Source organism: Panulirus ornatus, chromosome 29 (genome assembly GCF_036320965.1).
Source record: "Panulirus ornatus isolate Po-2019 chromosome 29, ASM3632096v1, whole genome shotgun sequence".
Lineage (NCBI taxonomy): Eukaryota > Metazoa > Arthropoda > Malacostraca > Decapoda > Palinuridae > Panulirus > Panulirus ornatus.
The window spans coordinates 150,932-171,235 of record NC_092252.1 but is presented as its reverse complement, the minus strand read 5'-3'; the positions used below and the strand labels follow the sequence as shown (position 1 = coordinate 171,235).

The following is a 20,304-nucleotide window of genomic DNA, read 5'->3' as shown; positions in this document are numbered from 1 at the left end:
TGTTGAGGGCCCCAGACACAGACAAAAGTCCATATCAAGGCCAGACCTTAATTGAAATATAAACAGAATTATGAAACGGAAAAAGAAAAGACAAGAGAGTATTTACGAATTTCTGAGAAAGTATTTATGAATTTCTGAGAAAGTAAAAGACCTGTCTTTTGAAATGTGACAGGTCATAGTTATTGGGAACGACATGAGAAAGTTGAGAGTTCCAAAGCTTTGATGTGTACGGGATGAAGCACGTATCAAAACAGCACACCCTTGAGTTGCTGATGGCCACACAATAATCATGTGACACAGCAACCTGCCAAGTATTACATGATCTAGCTAGTGGTGGGAGTCACACCAAGAGCCAGTTCTCGGGAGCACAAACCAAAGTAATACTTACAGAAGAGGGAAAGTGAACCAACATAGTGGCATAGGGCAAGGATGGTCAAGACTGGAAGTTAGCCTGGGGCAGTTTATAAGTTGGATTGCTTTCAAAACAACTCTGTCAAGTAAGGATACAGAGCTAGAACCACCCAAAATGTTAGAGCAGTAATCCATACGGATGAATCAATCCCTTGTATAAATGGAGCTACTGCTCAGAAGAGAAGTTTTGACATCTAAACAGGACACCCAGTTTCTTAGAGGCAGACTTAGCTATTCCTGTAATGTGGGGGTTTCCAAGAAAGAGTGGATGTTACAGTAATACCAAGTATGTTCATTGAGTCAAAAGGTGGAATTACAGAACCATCAAAGAAGAGAAGAGAGTTGTGAGGAGTTTTCAATATAGAGATGATAGAAATTGGGTTTTGGAGGAATTAAACTTAACAAGATTTTGTGTACCCCTACTGAGATATCCTGTCCAAGTCTGAATTTCCTGAGAGAAAGCTGTGTCAAGATAAGATGCAAATCAAGTGAGAGAAGAGGAGCAGAATTGAAGGATGTGGATGAATGCAGTGTTGAGTCATCAGCCTATGAGTGCACTGGATTTTTGTGGAGAGGAAATCATTGAAAAAGAGGAGAAAAAGTGTAAGAGACAGGACAGAAACTTGAGGGACAATGCTGTTGATGTAGAGAAGGGTTAAGGCTGATCCATCAACAACCAAAGAGATAGATCTCAGCCTATGGGTGAGAGGATATCACAGTCTCATAGCAGGAGTTTAGATAGTTGAAGAAAGATATAAAACTTGTAGCATTAGGAGAGCAATAGGTGAAACACAGGACAAATGTGATAGTAGGAAGACAGACTTTGAGCCACATAACATCAAATTTTGGAGACTCAAGGTCCTTGAGGCATGCAAAAGGTGTGTTTATGTTGGAATAAGCACGAACACCACCCATGAACTGGAATCATGAGTAGAGGTTACAATCAAATACGAAAAAGGGACCAGTGAAAACATCAATAGACAACTGTGATCTAGTATATGCATAAAACATGAGGAAAATGAAATACAATGTTCAAAAGTGAATTTTCGTGTAATGATCACATTGTCAGGGGAAATACAAGAATGAGATAGAAGACAAAGAACAGACAACTGATATACAAGGAAGAGACGTAGCTCAGATACCACTGGTAAACAAGTGTTACCGGATGGTGGAGTTTGGGTTGGTGGTGTTCGGGTCTGGCAATATGCCTGTCATAAAATCCTTATTATGTGGACAGGAAAGGGAACTGCTCACAAATTTTGCCCAGGACAAAACTATGCAGTTTGTATAGACCTTCACTAATATCAATAATACAATTCTTCATGTATTTGATAATAGGGGATTCAATGGTATTTCTCATAGTAAAGAAGTTACAGTCAACAACTGAATTACTGTTAATCCAGTCAATACAATGGTCATCATTTCTAACGTGATTAAACAGAGCATTTGATTGTCTGTTCTTTTACTATATTTGTTGCTTAAGTACAAGATAAAGATCGTTACCAGTCTTCCCAACATAAAACATATTACAGTTTTAACAAGGTATTCTGTAAACACAGCTGACAGAAAATCAGGATATAACATGAAGCAGTACAACACTAACTTCTCAGAGATGGTAAAGTACTGATAATGGGGAATCTCAAAGTAAACAGACAGACCACGAAAATTGGGATTCTTGTGGTGATGGGAAGTCATGGAGACACAAGTTTTAAGAGAGTATACAGGAAAATTACCTTTACCAATATGTCAGTGAGCACACTTGCTTGAGGGACTGATATGCCATCATTGCTTGATCCTATCTCCATACATACTGGCCCAGATATTGAGTATCATATACTATTACACCAACTGTAAAAAGTGATCATGTAAAGCTGGTTTGATTACATGGTAAATGAGAACATGAAAAGAGTAGGCTAGACTTAATAGGATGTATAATCATCAAATATACCAAAATCTCAATAATTTTCATGGTAAAATATTGGGCAATGTTCAGCAGGCAGGAACCAGGGCTTTGTGGTGGGAGGTAATGGAGCAATCAGTCTGGTTATGCTCAACTTCGAGTCATTTAGCCATGAGGTATTCAGGCAAACTAAGAAACATAGACAAGGCAGAATCTAGTTGGGTATTCATCATGCAGGAAGAAAAGAGAAGGAAGAGAAGCAAAGAATACATAAAAAAAAAAGGCGATGCCAACTGAGGTGAGAGAAGGACAGCCCCATCAGTAACACCTGAGTAGGTCAGGAGATGGTAATGTCAAACTCACAGAAATGTATTCACATGTTTATGGATTAACAGTCAATGATAAAGAGCTGGAATTCAAGGACTGTATAAGGAAAAGTGCATGTGTATATTTCACATGTTGCGTAAACAAATAACCTGTTTCTTTTCACTGCTAAACATAAAAACCTTGCTTTTATTCACATTTACTCTCAACTTTCTCCATACACACACTCTCCCAAACTCAGACATCAGCCTCTATACCTGCACATTCGAATCTGCCATAATTGCGGTATAATCAGAAAACAACTGACTTACCTCTCTCTCTCTCTCCCCTCCAGGTGCAGACTTTATTAATACTCCTCTCTCCAAGACCCTTGCATTCACCCCCTCATGAAGAAGTTAAACTGCCATGGTGACACCACACAGCCCTGCCACAGACCCATCTTCACCTGGAACCTCTCACCCTCCTTTCTGTCCACACCTTACATTCTTGATAAAAAACTCCTCATTGCTTCATATAGCTTTCCTCCTATATCATAAATTCATAACATCTTCCACATAATATCCTGTTCAACCCTATCATATGCTTTCTCCAAATCCTTCTGTTTCCTAAAGTATTTCTTGCACATATTCTTCGAAGCATACAAACACCTGATCCACATCTCTACCACTCCTGAAACCACATTGTTCCTTCCCAGTCTGATGCTCTGCGCATGCAACTACCTTCTCAATCAACACCTGTTCATACAGCTTACCAGTTACACTCAAAAGACTAATATCTATATAATTTGAGCACACCTTTGTCCCCCTGGCATTAACACAATGGCACTATAAATGCCTCCTGCCAGTCTTCAGTCGCATCACCATGACCCATACATACACTGAAAATCCTACCAAACCAATCAACAACAGTCATCCCCTTTCTTAGGAAATTAAACTGCAATACCAACCACTCCTGCCACATTTCATCTTATTCAAGGCTTTCACCACCCTTTCTCTTCTCACTAAACAACTGTCCAGGACACTGACTTCACTTACCTCCTTGGGCCAATCACACTACATCTGCCACCAAATGATGAAACACATTCAACAAACACTCAAAATACTCACGTCTTCTTTTCACCTCATCACTACCTGTTACCACTTCCTCAGTTGCTTCCTTCAATAATGATTGCTTTGTTCTCTTGTTTTTTCATACTATTAACCTCCTTCCAGGATATCTTATTCTCCCTAAGTTTGTTGTTACTCAAGCCAACTCTCATTCGGCCTTTTTCAGTCCTTACACCTTGTTCTTGACTTCCTCCTGCTTTCTCTTGTACATCTCATCACTTGCACTCATACCAAAAAAGAACCATCTTTAAACTTTTCTCAATAGCAACCTTACTTAAGTCATCTCACCATTCACTACCCCTCCTCACCTTCCCATCTCCCACCTTCCACATGCCACAACCTTCTCTTGCTCATGACAGCACTAATTTCTTAAATACCTCAAGTTCCTCATGCATTCCTGTAGTTTCATTTACCACTGCCTTTTGCCATCCTACACTCAATCTCTCCTAGTATTTCTCCATACAAGTCTCTCTTCCAAGCTCACTTACTTTCACCATCCTCTTCTAACACATATCATTTCCTCTTCCCTGAAAGCTTTAACAAATTTTCTCTCTTGCCTTGACCAAGTAATGATCAGACATCCCATCAGCTGCCCTTCTCAGCATATTCACATCCAGGAGTCTCTCCTTTGCACACCTATCAATTACCATGTAATTCACTACTGCCTACTTACCATCTTTCCTACTCACCCACCTATATTGTGTGTGCCTCATCTTTAACAAGGTATTCCCAGTCACCAGTCCTTTTACAAGCTGTTTACCATTTCCTTTCACCTTACTGAATGCCTCCAATTATAACCTCAACTGCCATATTACTCCCTTTTGCATCTGAATCACCCATTACTATTACCTGCAAGAAAACAGCTGACACACTCACTCAGCTGCTTCTAAAACACTTGCCTTTCTTCATTTTTCTTCCCATGGCCAGGTGCATAAGCATTAATAATAACTCATCTCTTGTAATCCATTTCCACTGAAATATTAATATCATATAGTTAGGGAGTTTGGTAAAGTGTGTGAAAGAAGAAAGTTAAGAGTAAATGTGAATCAGAGCAAGGTTATTAGGTACAGTAGGGTTGAGGGTCAAGTCAATTGGGAGGTGAGTTTGAATGGAGAAAAACTGGAGGAAGTGAAGTGTTTTAGATATCTGGGAGTGGATCTGGCAGCGGATGGAACCATGGAAGCGGAAGTGGATCATAGGGTGGGGGAGGGAGCGAAAATTCTGGGAGCCTTGAAGAATGTGTGGAAGTCGAGAACATTATCTCGGAAAGCAAAAATGGGTATGTTTGAAGGAATAGTGGTTCCAACAATGTTGTATGGTTGCGAGGCGTGGGCTATGGATAGAGTTGTGCGCAGGAGGATGGATGTGCTGGAAATGAGATGTTTGAGGACAATGTGTGGTGTGAGGTGGTTTGATCGAGTAAGTAACGTAAGGGTAAGAGAGATGTGTGGAAATAAAAAGAGCATGGTTGAGAGAGCAGAAGAGGGTGTTTTGAAATGGTTTGGGCACATGGAGAGAATGAGTGAGGAAAGATTGACCAAGAGGATATATGTGTCGGAGGTGGAGGGAACGAGGAGAAGAGGGAGACCAAATTGGAGGTGGAAAGATGGAGTGAAAAAGATTTTGTGTGATCGGGGCTTGAACATGCAGGAGGGTGAAAGGAGGGCAAGGAATAGAGTGAATTGGAGCGATGTGGTATACCGGGGTTGACGTGCTGTCAGTGGATTGAATCAAGGCATGTGAAGCGTCTGGGGTAAACCATGGAAAGCTGTGTAGGTATGTATATTTGCGTGTGTGGACGTATGTATATACATGTGTATGGGGGTGGGTTGGGCCATTTCTTTCGTCTGTTTCCTTGCGCTACCTCGCAAACGCGGGAGACAGCAAAAAAAAAAAAAAAAAAAAAAAAAAAAAAAAAAAAAAAAGTTTCAAAAAATATTGCAACGATCTAAACCAAACTTACAATGATAACATTGATGGAATAATGAAGATGGTATCTAAATGTGTAAACACTCACTTTTCTTAGAAGGCAAAGTACTCATAATGCAGAAGTTCAGTTTCAGAGAGACAGACTAGGAAAATTTGGATTATCAAGGAGATGGAAAGTCACAACGACATGTTTTTTTAATTGTATATGGGAAAATTTCCAATACCAACGTGTCAGAGAGCAAACTAGAATGAGAGGGATGGATACACATCATTGCTAGGTATTCTCTTCATACATACTGTTAGAATGAGAATATTGAATATGATACACCAAATGGAGAAGTGATCATGTAATGCTGGTTTGACTATGATATATGAAGTCATTAAAAGAGCAGATTTGAGATAAGGTATACGGAGCAGATATAATGGTGGAATATACACACACCTCAACCATTTCTCTGGTAACTTAGATTAGGAAATGTTTAGTAACCAAGAAACAGAGCTTTGTAGTGAAAGGTTCTGTGCAGTTAACAATGATGTAGTAGGCACATGGATACCTTAACCCTCAAAATAGAGGAAATGGTAAGAAAGTGAAAAGAATGGTAAAAAAGATGTCTAAAGTGTCAAAAAGCAAGAGCTTCATGGCGTGCTGTGGCGAAGATACAGATCACACTCCAGTCAGCCAACATTTGATAAAGAGCAAAGAATGAGTTTACCATGATAACACAGGAGGAACAAAAAACTTTGCAAAGAATGTTAAGGGGAAAGCTAAAGAGCAGCTAATCAGGATAATGAATTCAGAGGAACGAACTGCAGAGGATGATAGGAAGATATGTGAGGAACTGATTAACAAGTTCAACAGTGGTTTCAAAATGGAAGACACTTTAGCTCCAAAACAAGTGAGATGGAATAGGAAAGAGATTCTAAAAAGCATTCAGATATATAGAAAAGACTTTTAACAGAAAACTAGAAGGTCTTGACCAATGCAAGGATCATTGTCTTGAAGAAATTTCATCATATATGCTGAGGATGTGTGCAGATTTGCTAGATAACCCTCTTGAAATACAGTTCAAGATGTCAGTGGAGAGAAACAGAGTGCCATGGGAATGTAAAAGAGAATCATCATAACTATCTGCTAGAAAAGGAGGCCATGAACAAACACAAACATGGTCTGTAAGATTCTGGAAAAAAGAATGGAAATGGATGACTTTCTACAGGGGAAAAATAACCTAAGTGAGAGACAGCATGACTTAAGGGAGAAGAAATCATGTGTAACAAACATTTTTGATAGAAAGAGAGCTCTGTCTCAAACTAAAGGGGAGGACTGGTGGTTGCTTGCAACTGAACTTCCAGAACTCTGTCAAATTTAAGTGGACTGCCAGAAAAATTTGACACAGTTCTGCAAGGGAGGCTGGTCAGGAAGTTGGATCTCCAGACAGAAATAAGGGGAAATCTCTCAATGGATAGATTACCTAAGCATTAGACAAGAGAGGATGCATGTTAGAAGAGCCTTCTCCAAAGTGGGGTTGAAGTAATCATTGGTGTACCACAGGGTTATGTTCTGGGACCATTATTCTTTTGAATCTATGTAAATGACTTGCTAGAAAGTGTTGACTCCAACCTAAATATGTTTGCAGATGATGCAAAGGTCATAAGGAAAGCAGAAAGTGAGGATGATTGCATTGACTTAGAAGGTGCCCTACACAGATTCCAAACTTGGTTTCATATATATATATAGGCTGATGAGATTCAGCCTGAGCAAATGTAAAGTAATGAGGATGGGACAAAGTGTAAGAAGCCCTCAATATGGTTATCATCTAGCAGGAAATAAGCACGAGGGGTAACCTGATCATAACCTTTAAATCTTTAAAACTGATCGACAAATGGATAGTGAACAATTACGTGAGAGATGTAGGGATAGAACAACCAGAGGACACGACAAGAGATTAAGCTAAAAACAAAAGAAAGTAAAGAAGTGTTTTTAAAGCATGAGCAGTAGGTGATTGGAATAAAATTACTTAGGACACGATGCAGACAGCATACATACCATACATATGTTTAAAAAGTTGTGATAAAGGAGAAGGTTCAAAAGATGGGGCCTCACAAATGCACAGTACAAACAAGTAATTACACACACATGTAGGAACCCCTTACACACACCATACCCATATGCTCATTCCTGGGGATCCTATCAACAAAACTTGGCAAGGACTTACATCCAAATCTGGCACCCAGGATGGCGAATCTGGAGATGTTGAAGGTTGTGACAGTGACAGCAAGGGAGGCAAGGAGCCCCGAGTGGGAGTGTCCCCATGTGGTGCCTGCCAGCTGCCCCGTCTGCTCTGCTACCTCCACGCCAACTCCTGATGCAGCCACTTTCCCCGGCGAGAGAAACATCTTTAATTAATAAATCAAATGCTTCACTAATGTCCTCAACAGACACAATAATATTCACAATCTATGTCTATCTATCTATATCTCTGATGCCTGTTCCAGTTGGAACTTCCTAAGGGGTGGCCATAGCAACAGAGTATCCATAACTAAAGAACTCCAGTGCTACTTTTTAGCCTTTAGTGCCTCATCCTTAACAGGCCACTGGTAGAGGGCAAGTCTAGCAGAGGCTCTTATCTAATGTTCCTAATGACTACTTCTATCTGATGCTCCTAACTACTAATACCTAATGCTCCTGCCTAAATATTCCTACCTACTTCTTCTATCTACTGCTCATAATTTTGCCAAAAGGCAGGGCTAGCACATAGTACTCACCATAGGAAAACCTAGAATTACAAAGAATAAGCTGCGTGAGTTAAGTGCTGTCTAGTGTTACGTAAGACAGAGAGATTGTATGTTTGAGGAAAGAATGCCAGTAGTCTGCATGTTAGTAAGGCTGAAAGAAAAGACAGCTAACAGGGTCAAAGGCATGTAACTTGACAACCGCTAAAGTGCTGGCTCACTAAGCAGATTTCACTAACCCTCCTGATGCCCAGGCGGGTAGTACAGGTAACATTCCCCCCTGTTCGTTGGCTGCCTATCAACTACTACCTAGTACACAATCTCTGATTACAGACTATATGAAAAAGTCCCTAGCTGTCATGTGCATCAACATAAGGGAAGGCAAGGAAGTTTTGTAACCTGTAAGGCAACATTATTAAGCTTTAGGGAAGGTAAGGCAGTACTGTAACCTGTGAAGAAGCATTACTCAGCATGAAGGAAGGTAAGGTAGAACTATAACCTGTGGAGTAGCATTACTGATCATGAGGGAAGGTAAAGCAGTACTGTAACCTGTGAAGTACCATTACTGAGCAATAATGAGAGAAGGTAAGGGAGTACTATAACCTTGGAGTAGCACTACTGAGCATGAGGAAAGGAAAGGCAGTACTATAACTTGTGGAGTGACATTAATGAGCATGAGGGAAGGTGCAGTACTATAACTTGTGGAGTGACATTAATGAGCATGAGGGAAGGTAAGGCAGTACTGTAATCTGTGGAGTAGCATTACTGAGCATATGGCATGGTAAGGCAGCACTGTAACCTGTGGAGTAGCATTAATGAGCATGACGGATGGTAAGGGAGTACTGTAATCTGTGGAGTAACATTACTGAGTATGGGAAAAGGTAAGGCAGCACTGTAATCTGTGGAGAAGAATTAATGAGCATGAGGGATGGTAAAGCAGTACTGTAATCTGTGGAGTAATATTACTGAGCACAGGGAAAGGTAAGACAGTAATGTAACCTGTGGATTAGCATTACTGAGCATGAGGCAAGATAAGGCAGTACTGCAACCAGTGAAGTAGCATTATGGAGAATGAGGGAAGGTAAGGCAGTACTGTAACCTGTGGAGAAATATTACTGAGCATGAAGGAAGGTAAGGCAGTACTGTAACTTGTGGAGTAGCATTAGTGAGCATGAGGGACGGTAAGGCAGTACTGTAATCTGTGAAGGAGCATTATGGAACATCACTGTCATGTCCAGTATAATGACACTGATTTTCTCATGAAAGTAAGATGTTCTGGACATCCAGTTTTCATTGTAGCAAATATGAGTAGTAGACTTGAATGGAATTTCCTGTTTAGTTGCCTGGGACGATAGCAAATGGGGGGTTGATGTGAGCTGGGATGACTGGTTCCTGTGAGACACATCAACTATTACTTTATGAATGTGGTCTGCATTTGAGATAATGCTACCCACAGACATTATGGCCATTTTTTTGTATAAACATTTTAATGTCAGAATCATTAACATCATTCATATTTCTGAGGAATAGTAATTGCCTCAAATGTTCAATATAGTATCAAGTAAATAAGAGATACTTAATGTGCTCCCAAAAGTGAAAATTTGTCAAAATATAAATGCCTCGATATCTGCCTCAGTCCTATATGCTTATAACTTTGAAATTCCCATAATTCAGTGCTCCTAAATCATAACAACTGAAGAAATAATTGGACATGCAAATTTTCATATCCCAAAGAACATTAGCTGTTTACTTACACAGAGGTACCAAGGGTGTTATGTAACATTCTTGTTATCATGCCAAAAAGAACAATTCTACAGACACTGACTCAGGAGTGACGACATAATATTGGCACATACATAATGTTCCACTACACTTTTGTAGTGGTGGCATACACATAATGCTCCACTACACTTTTGTAGTAGTAGCTTATACATAATATAACACTACACTTTTGTAGTGGTAGCACATACATGATGTTACATTACACTTTCATAATGGTGGCACATACATATTGTTCCACTGCATTTTTGTAGTGGTGGTACTACAATTCTGTAGAAGCCTATATATAATGTCCCACTGCACTTTTGTAAAGGTGGCACATCCATAATGTTCTACTACACTTTTGAAGTAGAGGCACATTCATAATGTTCCACTACACTTTAGTAAGGGTAGCACATACATAATGTCCCACTACGCTTTCTTAGTGGTGGCATATACAAATGTTCCACTACACTTTTAGAATGGTGGCCACACATAAAGTCCCACTAAACTTTTGCAGTGGTGACACATACATAATGTCCCACAGCACTTTTTTAGTGAAGGCACATACATAATGACATCACCACTATACTTTTGTAGTAATGGCACAAACATAATGTCTCACAACACTTTTGTAGCAGTGGCACATATATAATATTCCACTACACTTTTGTAATAGTGCAACAAGCATATTGTTCCACTACACTTTTGTTGTGGTGTTACATACATGATGTTCCACTACACTTTTGTAGTGGTGGCACATACTATGTCCCACTACACTTTTGTAATGGTGGCACATACATAATGTCCCACTACACTTTTGTAGTGGTGCAACATACATAATATTCCACTGCACTTTTGTAGTGGTGGCACAAACACAATATCCCACGACACTTTTGTAGTGGTACAACTTACATAATATCCCACAACACTTTTGTAGTGGTGCAACATACATAATGTCCCACTACACTTTTGTAGTGGTGGCAGATACATAATGTCCCAATAAACTTTAGTAATGGTGGCATATACATAATGTCCCACTACACATTTGTAGGGATGCAACATACATAATATCCCACTGCACTTCTGTATTGGTGGAACATACATAATATCCCATTGTATTTTTGAAGTGGTGGCACATACATAATATCCCACAACACTTTTATGATGCAATATACATAAAGTCCCACTTCACTTTTGTAGTGGTGACACATACATAACAACCCATTGCACTTTTGTAATGGTGGCATATACATAATGTCCCACTAATCTTTTGTAGTGGTGCAACATACATAATATCCCACTGCATTTTTGTAATGGTGGCACATAAATAATATCCCACTGCACTTTTATAGTGGTGGCACATACATAATATCCTACAACACTTTTGTAGTGGTGTAACATACATAACGTCCCACTACACTTTTGTAATGGTGGCACATACATAATGTTACTCTACACTTTTGCAGTGGTGGCAAATACATAATGTCCCACTACTTTTTGTAGTGGTGGCACATACCTAATGTTCCACAACACTCTTGTAGTGGTGGCACATGCATAATGTTCCACTACACTTTTGTGGCAGTGGCACTCACATAATGACCCACTACACTTCTGTAGTGGTGGCCCTCACATAATGCCCCCTACACTTTTGTCGTGGTGGCACCTACCTAATGTCTCAACACTTTTATGATAGTGGCACATACATAATGTTCCACTATACTTTCATAGTGGTGGCACACACACAATGTTCAACTCCATTTTTGTAATGATGCAACATGCATATTGTCCCACTACACTTCTGAAGAGGTGGCACATACATAATGTTTAACTCCACTTTTGTAATGGTGCAACATACATATTGTCCTGCTACACTTTTGAAGTGGTGGCACATACATGTTCCACTGCACTTTTGTAGTGGTGGTAAATACATACTGTCCCACTACTATTTTGTAGTGGTGGCACATACCTTATGTTCCACAACACTTTTGAAGTAGTGGTACATACATAATGTTCCATTAAACTTTTGTAGTGGGGGCACATACATAATATCCCACAGCACCTTTGCTTTGGTGGCATATACATAATGTGACACTAAACTTTTGTAGTGGTGGCACATACATAACATCTCACTACATCTTTGTAATGGTGGCACATACATAATGTTCCACTACTCTTTTGTAGTGGTAGCACAAATATGATATTCCAACATGCTTTTGAAGAAGTGGCACATGCATAACATTCCGCAACACTTTTATGATGGTGGCACATACATAATGTTCCACTACTCATTTGCAGTGGTAGCACAAATATAATGTTCCAGCACACTTTTGTATTGATGGCACAAACTATGTTCAACTTCATTTTTGTAGTGATGACGCATATATAATGTTCAATCATACTCTTGAAGTGGTGGCACTTTATCAATGTCCCACTGCACCTTTTTAGTAGTGTCACATACATAATGTACCACTAACACTATTGTAGTGGTGGCATAAATACATAATGTTTTAATCATATGCACATCTGGCCAGCTTGTTTTAATGAATCTTTGATCTACTTCCGAAAAACTCTTTACTGTTTGATTCATCTAATGCTATTGAAGAACTGTGTATGGTCTGATTCATCTGGTGCTGCAAAAGAACTCTCAACTGTTTAATTCATCTGGTGCTACTGAAGGTCTCTCTACTGCATGATTCATCTGGTGCCACTGAAGAACTCATAACTGTTTGATGCATCTGGTGCTACTGAAGAATTCTCTACTGTTAAATTCATCTGGTGCTACTAAAGAATTCTCTACTGTTTGATTCATCGGGTACTATTGAAGAATTCTCTACTGTTTGATTCATCTGGTGATACAGAAGAACTCTCTACTGTTTGATTCATATGGTATCACTGAAGAATTCTCTACTGTTTGATTCATCTGGTGCTACTGAAGAACTCTCTGTTCTCTGATTCCCTTACATAATGAATCACTCAACAAAATTATGCATTTCTTGAAGTTAGCTGAGATGGCACAGGCAACTGAGGTCCTAATCAAGGCTGTATATATTCATACCTGAGCCTGAGCCAGGTACTCATTTTCTGACCAACCTCTTTAGGTGGCGCAACAGCTGGGTTGACTGTGGACCAACTGCTGCAACCAAGATTCAAACTAATGAACTTGACCATGGGGGTCCCATGAATGTGTCATGGTCAAGAACATGACAAGAAGAGTGTCAAAAGAGTGTTGACAGGAGACAGTGGTACTAACTCAAGGCAGAAGGAATGTTGAAAAAAGTTGACAAGAGACAGGAGTACCGACTTGAGACAGGAGAAGTGACAAGAAAGTGTTGGCACAAGACAGTGGTACTGACTCAAGACAGGAGTATCGAAAAAGTGTTGACACGAGATAGTGGCACTAACTCAAGACAGGAGTGTCAAGAGAGTGTTGGCATGAGAGTTTACAGAAAGTGTTGACACAAGATAGTGGTACTGACTCAATACAGATGGAGAGATGAGAAAGTGTTGACATGAGATGGGGTAATGTCTCAAAACAGGAGAAGTGTTGAAAAAATGTTGGCATGAGATAGTGGTACTGACTCAAGCCAAGGAGAGTGTTGACACAAGACAGGAGTACTGACTTAAGACAGAAGTAGTATCGAGAAAGAGTTGACACAAGATAATGGTACTGACTCAAGACAGAAGTGTCAAGAAAGTGCTGACAAGAGATAGCATTACTGACTCACATTGTTCACACAAGATAGGGGTACTTACTTAAGACAAGAGGAGTGTCAAGAAAGTGTTGACACGAGATAAAGAAGCTGACTCAAGACAAGAGTGTTGAGAAAGTGTTGACATGAGACATTGGTACTGACTGAAGACGGGAGGAATGCTGAGAAAGTTTTGACACAAGATAGTGGTACTGACTCAAGACAGAAGTGTCAAGAGGGTTTTCAAATGAACTAGGGTATTGACCCAAAGTGTCGAGAAAATGTTGATACGAGATAGGGGTACTGACTCAAGAGAGAAGAAACATTGAGAATGAAGAGGAGTCTCATCATAGGGCAGAAGGCCCGTCAACAAGTGAAGCAGGACAGGGAGTTGACTACAGTTAACAGTGTTGATGCCAAACAGGAGGACTTTTTGATACTGGACAGGGGTGCTGATGAAGGAGACGACTGTCACTGCAGGAGGGACACATCACAGATGCAGGACAGGAATGTCAATAGGGACACAGATAATACACAAACATCCTGCAGTACACAAAGAAATTCTAACAAAGTCTAGCTAGCGCAAGGAAACAGACGAAAGAAAATGGCCCAACCCACCCCCATACACAATGTGTATACATACACGTCCACACATGCAAATATACATACCTATACATCTCAATGTACACATATATATACACACACAGACACATAAATATATACCCATGCACACAATTCACACTGTCTGCCTTTATTCATTCCCATCGCCACCTCGCCACACATGGAATACCATCCCCCTCCCCCCTCATGTGTGCGAGGTAGCACAAGGAAAAGACAACAAAGGCCCCATTCGTTCACACTCAGTCTCTAGCTGTCATGCAATAATGCCCGAAAACCACAGCTCCCTTTCCACATCCAGGCCCCACACAACTTTCCATGGTTTACCCCAGACACTTCACATGCCCTGATTCAATCCACTGACAGCACGTCAACCCCGATATACCACCTCGATCCAATTCACTCTATTCCTTGCCCTCCTTTCACCCTCCTGCATGTTCAGGCCCCGATCACACAAAATCTTTTTCACTCCATCTTTCCACCCCCAATTTGGTCTCCCACTTCTCCTCGTTCCCTCCACCTCCGACACATATATCCTCTTGGTCAATCTTTCCTCACTCATTCTCTCCATGTGCCCAAACCATTTCAAAACACCCTCTTCTGCTCTCTCAACCACGCTCTTTTTATTTCCACACATCTCTCTTACCATTACATTACTTACTCGATCAAACCACCTCACACCACACATTGTCCTCAAACATCTCATTTCCAGCACATCCACCCTCCTGCACACAACTCTATCCATAGCCCACGCCTCGCAACCATACAACATTGTTGGAACCACTATTCCTTCAAACATACCCATTTTTGCTTTCCGAGATAATGTTCTCGTCTTCCACACATTCTTCAAGGCTCCTAGGATTTTCGCCCCCTCCCCCACCCTATGATATTACCCTATGGTAATAATAATAATGATAATAATAATGTAAACAGGAATGGAGAAAGTTATAATTCCTAGGATAGTTATGGAATGGAAATGTAGTAGCAAAAAACTGTTATAACCATCACAGAAAAGATATACAGGAAAAAATACCACAAAACACCAACCTGTGTAAGCATTCCTCCTGGGGTTCTGTTGCTCACTGTTGTCTCTGCTGTTGCTACTTCCACTGTCTCTGCTGCTGCTATTTCTGTTGTCTCTGTTCCTGTTACTTCTGTTATCTCTGTTGCTGTTACTTCTGTTGTTTCTCTCACTACTGTTGGTATTTCTAGTATTCTCTTCATTACTTCTGCTACTTCTTTCAGTGATATTTGTGTTACCTCCCTGGCTGATGTGGCTGCTCCTTCTGGTGCCCTCAAGGGTGTTGTTACTACTTCTGTGGTGTGCCTCATTGGTAATGGTGCTGTTCACTCTACCACTACTGGATGAACTGGTGCTGGGCACATTGCTACTATCACTACTGTTGCTGTTATTACTATTACTATTAGTATCACCTGATACATGATCAGATCTTCTATGAGCCCTTCTTATCTCTGCTGCATCCCTAGATGCCTCAGAACTTTCTCCTTCTCCTCCTGGTGAAGCAGTGATACTGTGTGCATGGTGACTGGAACTGAGGCGCTGGACGTGGGCAGAGGACGTGAAGCTGGGACGAGGAATTGCAGCTGCCACTTCCCATGTCCCCTCTGTCCCCTCCGTCACCAAACTAGGTGGGGAACTGAGTGTATAAAGCTCGGAATCTAGGTTCACTGGACTAATGGGAAGGTACCCGCCCACCTCCACCTCCAGACTTAAGGGTGCTGAGGGCTCAGTAGGAGGGTCATAATGCTCCACAGATGAGTTTCGATAGTGCCTTGATGGACGACGACGGCCTCCTTGACTGAGGAAGATGTAAAATGTTAGTTAGGTTAATTCTGATACATCACCACTGAAATTAAAATTCTGGTGAAACACACACATCAATACAATTATTTTTTTATTATTTTTATTTTGCTTTGTCACTGACTCCCGCATTTGCGAGTAGCGCAAGGAAACAGACGAAAGAAATGGCCCAACCCACCCCCATACACAATGTATATACATACACATCCACACACGCAAATATACATACCTATACATCTCAATGTACACATATATATACACACACAGACACATACATATATACCCATGCACACAATTCACACTGTCTGCCTTTATTCATTCCCATCGCCACCTCGCCACACATGGAATACCATCCCCCTCCCCCCTCATGTGTGCGAGGTAGCACTAAGAAAAGACAACAAAGGCCCCATTCGTTTACACTCAGTCTCTAGCTGTCCTGCAATAATGCCCGAAACCACAGCTCCCTTTCCACATCCAGGCCCCACACAACTTTCCATGGTTTACCCCAGACGCTTCACATGCCCTGATTCAATCCACTGACAGCACGTCAACCCCGGTATACCACATCAATCCAATTCACTCTATTCCTTGCCCTCCTTTCACTCTCCTGCATGTTCAGGCCCCGATCACACAAAATCTTTTTCACTCCATCTTTCCACCTCCAATTTGGTCTCCCACTTCTCCTCGTTCCCTCCACCTCCGACACATATATCCTCTTGGTCAATCTTTCCTCACTCATTCTCTCCATGTGCCCAAACCATTTCAAAACACCCTCTTCTGCTCTCTCAACCACGCTCTTTTTATTTCCACACATCTCTCTTACCCTTACATTACTTACTCGATCAAACCACCTCACACCACACATTGTCCTCAAACATCTCATTTCCAGCACATCCACCCTCCTGCGCACAACTCTATCCATAGCCCACGCCTCGCAACCATACAACATTGTTGGAACCACCATTCCTTCAAACATACCCATTTTTGCTTTCCGAGATAATGTTCTCGACTTCCACACATTCTTTAAGGCTCCCAGGATTTTCGTCCCCTCCCCCACCCTCTGATCCACTTCCGCTTCCATGGTTCCATCCGCTGCCAGATCCACTCCCACATATCTAAAACACTTTACTTCCTCCAGTTTTTCTCCATTCAAACTTACCTCCCAATTGACTTGACCCTCAACCCTACTGTACCTAATAACCTTGCTCTTATTCACATTTACTCTTAATTTTCTTCTTTCACACACTTTACCAAATTCAGTCACCAGCTTCTGCAGTTTCTCACATGAATCAGCCACCAGCACTGTATCATCAGCGAACAACAACTGACTCACTTCCCAATCTCTCTCATCCACAACAGACTTCATACTTGCCCCTCTTTCCAAAACTCCTGCATTCACCTCCCTAACAACCCCATCCATAAACAAATTAAACAACCATGGAGACATCACACACCCCTGCCGCAAACCTACATTCACTGAGAACCAATCACTTTCCTCTCTTCCTACACGTACACATGCCTTACATCCTCGATAAAAACTTTTCACAGCTTCTAACAACTTGCCTCCCACACCATATATTCTTAATACCTTCCACAGAGCATCTCTATCAACTCTACCATACGCCTTCTCCATATCCATAAATGCTACATACAAATCCATTTGCTTTTCTAAGTATTTCTCACATGCATTCTTCAAAGCAAACACCTGATCCACACATCCTCTACCACTTCTGAAACCACACTGCTCTTCCCCAATCTGATGCTCTGTACATGCCTTCACACTCTCAAATACAATACAATTAACAGGAGTTAATTTTCAGTTAAAGAATACTTAATCAGGCTTAGACATCAATACAATTATCAGGAGTTAATTTTCAGTTAAAGAACACTTAATCAGGCTTAGGGATGTAGAAGATGATTATTATATATTAAGTACAAGTCTGTTTTTGTACTGGAAGACACTATACCCCGCACATCAATGAGATGGAATGGAGACGTAAACAGTCTTGGAGGATGAATGAAACAACAGAGGTTAACATAATTATAAAATGATGGGTATATAATATCTGTAAAGGTTTTGAAATAACGAAGCAGAAACACTTGACACTACTACAACAATGATAATAATATAAAGTCACTGAAATCTTATCAACCAAAGATCATCCAAGAAGATGAAAAAGGAAGTGAAAACCATCAAAAAAGCAAACAGATGAAACACTGAGCAACAAAACCTGATCACAATAGCCTAATAATGGATGAGGATGATGGACCAGTTACAGGAGATTAGAAAGTGGTATACATTTGTCCAATAAGGGATGACAATGATGGACCAGTGACAGGAAAGGAGAAAGTGGTAGACATTTGTCCAATAAGGGATGAGGATGATGGACCAGTGACAAAAGAGGAGAATGTGGTAGATATTTATCCAATAGGGGATGAGGATGATGGACCAGTGGCAGGCGAGGAAAGAATGGCAGACATTTGTCAAATATGGGATAAGAATAATGGACGAATAGCAGAAGATAAAATGGTGGATATATGACTAATAAGGGATAATGATGATGGACAGTGGAAGACGAGGTGAAAGTGGGAGGAATTTGTCAAATAAGGAATGAGGGTGATGGACCAGTGGCAGGAGAAGAGAGAGTGGTAGACATTTATCCAATAAGGGATGAGGATGATGGATCAGAGGCAGGAGAGGAGAAAGTGGTAGACATTTGTCCAATAAAGGATAAGGATGACGGACCAATGGCATGATAGAAGAAAAAGGTAGACATTTGTGTAATATGGGATGAGGATGATGGACCAATGGCAAGAGAAGAGAGAGAGAGGCAGACATTTGTCCAATAAGGGATGAGGATAATGGACCAATGGCAAGGAGAAAGTGGTAGACATTTGTCCAATAGAGGCTGAGGATGATGGATCAGTGGCAAGAAAGGAGAAAATGGTAGACATCTGTCCAATAAGGGATGAAGATGATAAGCCAGCAACAGGAGAGGAGAGATTGATAGACATTTGTCCATAAGGGATAAGAATGATGGACCAGTGGCAAGAGAGGAGAAAGTGGTAGATATTTGTCAAATAAGGGTTGAGATGAGGGAACTATTGCATGAAAGGAGAATGTGGTAGACATTTGTCCAATAATGGATGAGGATGATGGACCAGTGGCAAGAGAGGAAAAAGTGGTAGATATTTGTCAAATAAGGGATGACGATGATGGACCAGTGGCAAGAGAGGAGAAAGTGGTAGACACTTGTCCAATAATGGATGAGGATGGTAGGCCACTGGTAAGAGAGGAGAAAGTGGTAGACATATGTCCAATAAGGGTTGAGATGAGGGAACTATTGCATGAAAGGAGAATGTGGTAGACATTTGTCCAATAATGGATGAGGACAATGGACCAGTGGCAAGAGAGGAAAAAGTGGTAGATATTTGTCCAATAAGGGATGACGATGATGGACCAGTGGCAAGAGAGGAGAAAGTGGTAGACACTTGTCCAATAATGGATGGGGATGGTAGGCCACTGGCAAGAGAGAAGAAAGTGGTAGACATATGTCCAATAAGGGATGAGGATGGTAGACCAGTGGCAGGAGAGGGGAGATTGAGACATTTGTCCATAAGAGATGAAGATGATGGACCAGTAGCAGAAAAGAAGAGTGGTTCTCATCTGTCTTACTGGATCAGTAATAATTGCCAACAACAGCAATTTAGGCATGACACAAGGAAAGTCAACCATATATTACAAGTATTGTTTTGGTAAATCCAAACCATACATTATAGGTTTGCCAAGATAAAGGCAAACCATATATTACAAGTATTGCTGAGATAAAGTCAAACCATATACAATAGGTACTGCTGGTATAAAGCCAACCCATATATTATGGGTACTGCTGGGATAGTCAGACTATATATCACAGGTATTGCTGGGATAAAGTCAAACCATATACAACAGCTATTGCTTGTATAAAGTTAGCATATATTATGGGTATTGCTGGGCTAAAGTCAGACTATATA

At 40.8% G+C, this 20,304-nt stretch overlaps 1 protein-coding gene across 1 annotated transcript in view; it reads right to left on the bottom strand.

The window, feature by feature from the left end:
- Positions 1-20,304, bottom strand: part of bdg (sodium-dependent transporter bedraggled) — a 127,982-nt gene that overhangs the window by 84,159 nt on the left and 23,519 nt on the right. Inside the window, exons 2-3 of the mRNA XM_071678933.1 lie at positions 15,516-16,288; positions 7,884-8,042 (exon numbers count right to left, since the gene is read on the bottom strand). Coding sequence (XP_071535034.1) covers positions 7,884-8,042; positions 15,516-16,288 — 932 coding nt within the window. The remainder of the gene's footprint in view (positions 1-7,883; positions 8,043-15,515; positions 16,289-20,304) is intronic.